Below are 5,306 nucleotides of genomic sequence, written 5' to 3' on the forward strand. Positions count from 1 at the left end.
GCTTGATCGCCCTGCGTTGCCGCAGGGTCTTCCCGTTTGAGTACTTTTCAATTTAGACCCAGTGCTGTGGAAGGGCGCGGACTTGTGCGGTGTTACCCCCTCGACGGGGGCTATCTCCCCTGGACTAGCCCAGGGAGGGAGAGGCGGAGGAGGGTAGTAGTCTCAGGAGGCTGTTTGGCGTCTTGTGGTGTGAGCTCTTTGCGCTCTTTTTTGCGTGAGGATTTTTGAGCTTGGTGACCTCCCCAGCCCGGGAAGACTCGTCGGGCTCCCGGTCGCCCAAGTCCTGGTAGCGAGCTCTCTGAGATGCTCGGTTCGTTCGGTCGGCAGGAAGAGCCCCCCAGTTGCGACTTCGTTTATGTTAGGAGACCAACGGGCATAGATCCCGTCTAGTTGGAGCGCCAAACAAGCGCTGTTGCGTGCCGGCCGTCGTTTCCCGTGCGGCCTGACCCGGGGGCGGAGTGCATGAGACTAACCAGCCGTATGCACCCGCCCCCCGCGCTGTGCTTCGGCCCTGGGCCCCCGGCTTTTCAGCCCACAGTGTAATCAACGTCATACATACATACATACATACATACATACATACATACATACATACATACATACAAAGCGACCCGCCCTGAGTTTCGCGCCTTCCGGCCGACAGGAATCGAACAGGGGCAATGCAGAATCCGGACCAGTTCCGCATCCGGATTAACCCCCTCTCCCCCCCCCACACACACACATACACACCCCAATACGCACACACACACTCACAACCCCCACACACGGAGCCGGACACACGGTCTCGGAGGGGGCTCACATGGAGACCGTGGAGAGGCCGGCAGGGGGGCAGCAGGTGCCGCTCACAGCCCTGGCCAGCAGGCCGCTCCCCTGGCCGCCTACCTTCCGTTTTGCCGTACTCCCAGCGGCAGTCTGCGGTGGTTTACAAGGAAGTCCCACCCGGGCATGAAGAACTCCGGGATGAGCTCCTTCACGTCGGTGGTGCTGTGGAGGACCCCCTCCCAGGCTTCCTTTGCGGTGCGAGAGGGCGGGACCGGGTGAGGGTGAGGAGGGGGGCCAGGGGGAGGGGAAAGACGAACCACACACGAGTGAAGCTGCTGCCAGGGCAAGAGTGTACCAGGGGTGTAACTGACGTGTAACTGAGGTGAGGGGGGTGAGGGGGTGAGGGGGGGTGAGGGGGAGTGAGGGGTGCAGGAGGAGGTGCCCCTTCTTCTCGGCTTTGCTTCGGCCAACAATAGTTATCGCGGACACCGTAAACTGTACTTCGGTATGACGTTTGTGTCGCGATGGTGGGTTGTACGGCTGAAGCAAACATCCCCCTCCCCGGGGGATCTCGGTGCATACGGAAGCAAACCCCTGGTCTGATCAGTCGTCCTCCCGAACACGCCCCTGCCGTACCTGTACGGAGGCAAACAGACGGTCGGGCGCATCAAAACGGCCGTTCTGCAGCCTCAACATGTGGCTCGGAGCCGCACGTACGAGCCAGTACATGACGTACCTGTATGGTACGTACGGCAAAGCAGGTTTATGAGAGGACGAGCAGAGCACATCATCTGCACATTCGCACGGCAAATTGGATGTGCGTTGCCTGTTCCAGCTACAACTCGAAAACCTACATTGGGGGGTTTCCCCCCTCTCGCATTCCCCCCCTCCTCCCCCCTCACCTCTTACCTCCCCCCTCCCCTCGACCTTCCTCCTCACGCAACATCCCGGACACCAGGATTGACCCCGTACCGGAAACCCATAGTGGCCGTCCGACATCCTTAACCGCTTAACTCCAACCACCTAACCACCCAACCACCCCGCCCTCCTGTCAGGCCTCCCCTCACCCACCCTGGAGTGGAGTAATGGGTGCCGTACAGGAACGGCGGTACGGATCCCTCGAACGAGTCGTGCGGCATGTCTCTGAACCGCTTCCGGAACTCCTCCAACCGCGTGGGGTTGAGGGCACCTACTGGCTTGGACAGGTCTCTGAAGGAGAAAAGGAGGGGGGAAGGGGGAGAAAACACACACGCACACACATACACACACGCACCCATCCAGGAAGGAAGAAGACGCAAGTAGAGTTGGGGTGGAGTGGAGTGATTGTGTGTGTGATTGTGTGTGTGTGTGTGTGATTGTGTGTGTGATTGTGTGTGTGATTGTGTGTGTGTGTGTGATTGTGTGTGTGATTGTGTGTGTGATTGTGTGTGTGATTGTGTGTGTGATTGTGTGTGTGATTGTGTGTGTGATTGTGTGTGTGATTGTGTGTGTGATTGTGTGTGTGGTTGTGTGTGATTGTGTGTGTGATTGTGTGTGTGATTGCGTGTGTGTGATTGTGTGTGATTGTGTGTGATTGTGTGTGTGATTGTGTGTGTGTGTGTGTGTGAGAGAGAGAGGAGAGCTGGAGATAACATGCAGGGAAGATGTCAAACTGCTGACGTCCAAAAAGTACGGCCGGCCGAGTTCCAAAAGCCGAACATTTATTCGTCGTTATTACCTGAAGTTGTTGGGGTCGTTGAGATCCAGGGTGGCGGATACGTAGTTTCGGAGCACCCAGGGGAATACGGGCCACTGCGCCAGGTCGTTAAAACTTCGACCTGGCACCATTACCATTACAAGTACCAGTACCGGTACCAGAGGGGATTCGAGGGGGGGATGGGGTGGGGCGATGTTTTCAGTGCGGGGTCGGGGGTAACTCATAGGGTGCGAAGAGAAGAGCGGCGAGTCCAAACAACGAGCTGCCGGACGGACGGGAGGACGACGGAAGGGAGGAGGGGGTTTGTACGGATACAATACACGTGTCGTGCATGCGGGGCACCTGGGTTGGAACGGAGCTCTGAGGTGGGGTGAGGTGGGGTGGGGTGAGGTGGGTTGCCCCACACGCCCGCGGGGGGGTATAGCGCGGTTGTGGTGTGGGGCATTCGTGCGCGGGTTAGGGGTACCCACACCTCTCCCCCCCTTCTATCCCGGTTTCATTGACCGAGTCCCTTTGAACACTCTCCTTCCCTTTACAATACGCAGCTCCAACCCCCCTCCAACCTCCGCTCCACCCCCCTCCACTCACCCGCGGCGAAGTTGAGGTACATCAGGTAGTCAAAGTTGGTGAGCGACCCCCGCTGCCAAGCCGCGGTGACGCGCCGCAACCAGGGCCCTGCAGCCTCCAACAACAACCCGTGCGCCGCCAACGGATCATCGAGAACTTCAATACCACCGCCGCCGATACCACCACTGGCACCACCTGCTTGTGCTTGTGCTGGTTGCTGTTGTTGTTGTTGTTGTTGGTGGTGGTGGTGGGAGTGTGGTAATGGTGGTGGTGGTGTATGTCTGGGTACACAGCGGCCCAGTTCGGGTTGTATGGTGAGCAAGTGACGAGCAGCCTCCCGGTCGGTTTCGGAGCTGCGTGCCGTACGAATAGGCGCCCATTGGTGTCCAGGTGTACGAATACGAACAGATGTCAATTGGTACCCGTACATTCGCACACATGTAGGATGTGTGTGCGGGAGGAAAGTAGAGGTGGGGGGTAATAGGTGGGTAAGTGGGGGGTAGGGGGTATCTGGGAATGTGCAGAGGAGTGGGAGCGGGGATAGGGTTGGCCCCTACAATATCGCCAACCGCCAAAGCCGCCACCACCCCCGAAAACGCGGGTTAGATGAACACAAACACAAAAACACAAACCCAGAGAAAAAGAGAGGTACGTCACACGTACACACCGGAACGCGAAGAAGGCGCTGGGGGCATCCCACATCGGCCCCGAAACCCCAACAACTGCCGCCGCAGCCGCCACCGCCTGCTGGTGGTGGTGGTGGTGGTGGTTATGTTGTCGCGGCCTCCCCCCCGGGGAGCTCGCCGACCCGCTTCCAACCCCGGCTCCGGTGGTCGCAGCGGCGCCCGGGGTGGTGGTTGGATGTATGAAGAACAGCTCCAGACCCACGGGTCTGAGACTGCTACGTCTGCGTGCTACTGCGGCTATTGCGGCCAGCGGGTGGCTCTTCACCGGCGTGTCACCTGATGACAGGGATTTAGGAGGGCGGGTTTAGGGGGGGGGTGGAGACGGGGGGTTTAGGAGGGGGGTTGAAGAGGGGGGATGGAGAGATATCAGGTATTTAAAAGTCAAAAGAAAACCACTGCCGACGTGTCCAAGGCCGTACACCACCGTAGGAGTCCAAAACAACGAGAGGGGATTCGGGGTTCAGGAGGCGGCGGGTGGGTGGTGTGGGCGGGAGGAAGGTGAAAGGCGGGGAGATCTGCACGCAGCGAAATGCAACCGGACCCACTGTGGCCCCCAGAGCCCTCCTACCCACCCCCGTCTAGTTACCTCAGGGAACAACACTGCACCTGACAGGTACGCCAACCTGCTGAGGAGCCGACCAATAATTCATCGTCGCCACCCGAAAACCTCCCCCTCCACATGTGCCTCCCAGATCACCACTACCACCCACCACCACCACCACCGACCACCCACCGTTATTACCACCGACCAGCTGAAGTTGGCAACAACCGTCTCCACCACCACAACACCTAAGGCTAAGGACGGTCGTCAACAGCAAGAAGGCGCACTGCTGCTGTTAGAATATACCAGTGGCCCGATAGATTTATTGCTTTGACATGAGTTTTCCGTTTCGAGCGATATAATATAATAATAATAATAATATATAGTTTTCTTCTGGCGATATTTGTCGATATCAGAATTGTATTTCAGACAGCCGTCAGCCCCCTCAGGGCCCTTGGGTTTCCCCCCCTGGCTCCGGACCCCAGGGAGGTTACTATGCCTTGGCACGTTCGTACTTGAGAGAGATAGGGTAACGCAGAAACTACAGAAAAAGTGGTGTTTGATACACACACGCCGGGCCAGTGTCAGGCCCGTTCAGATACTTGTAACCTTGATACTCACACACACATACAACACATACATACATACATACATACATACATACATACATACATACATACATACATACATACATACACACACAGACATCACCCAGTGCGCCATCACTGCCACACGCCCCCTTCGGCATAAGTCAGGCGGGCCCCTCCCCCCTTTACCTCCCAATGCCCCCCCCCCACCCCACCCACCTGCAATGTTGTGCAGCGGTTGGAAGTACACCCTGGCGGGGGTGATGGCGAGGTGCCCCTGCTCCCGTACCAGCGGGGTTAGCGCCAGCACCGGGCCGCTCCACACCACCCGCTCGCCAAAGTCCAACAGCCGGCTCAGGTCGAATGACACACCGTCCATGCGCTGGCGGGATAGCTCCTGAGAGCCGCGGGGGAGAGAGAAGTGTGTGTGTGTGTGTGTGTGTGTGTGTGTGTGTGTGTGTGTGTGG

General features: G+C 58.1%; 1 protein-coding gene across 1 annotated transcript in view; it reads right to left on the bottom strand.

Annotated features, from left to right (window-relative positions):
• The window catches only part of VOLCADRAFT_46335 (uncharacterized protein), a gene marked incomplete at both ends in the record, with an annotated part of 4,927 nt that extends 1,823 nt beyond the window's left edge, over positions 1-3,104 (bottom strand). Inside the window, 5 exons of the mRNA XM_002946138.1 lie at positions 883-1,010; positions 1,399-1,498; positions 1,834-1,971; positions 2,480-2,579; positions 3,047-3,104. Coding sequence (XP_002946184.1) covers positions 883-1,010; positions 1,399-1,498; positions 1,834-1,971; positions 2,480-2,579; positions 3,047-3,104 — 524 coding nt within the window. The remainder of the gene's footprint in view (positions 1-882; positions 1,011-1,398; positions 1,499-1,833; positions 1,972-2,479; positions 2,580-3,046) is intronic.
• Between the last annotated feature and the right edge of the window lie 2,202 nt (positions 3,105-5,306).

Source organism: Volvox carteri (assembly GCF_000143455.1).
Source record: "Volvox carteri f. nagariensis unplaced genomic scaffold VOLCAscaffold_1, whole genome shotgun sequence".
In the NCBI taxonomy this organism is placed as follows: Eukaryota; Viridiplantae; Chlorophyta; class Chlorophyceae; order Chlamydomonadales; family Volvocaceae; genus Volvox; species Volvox carteri.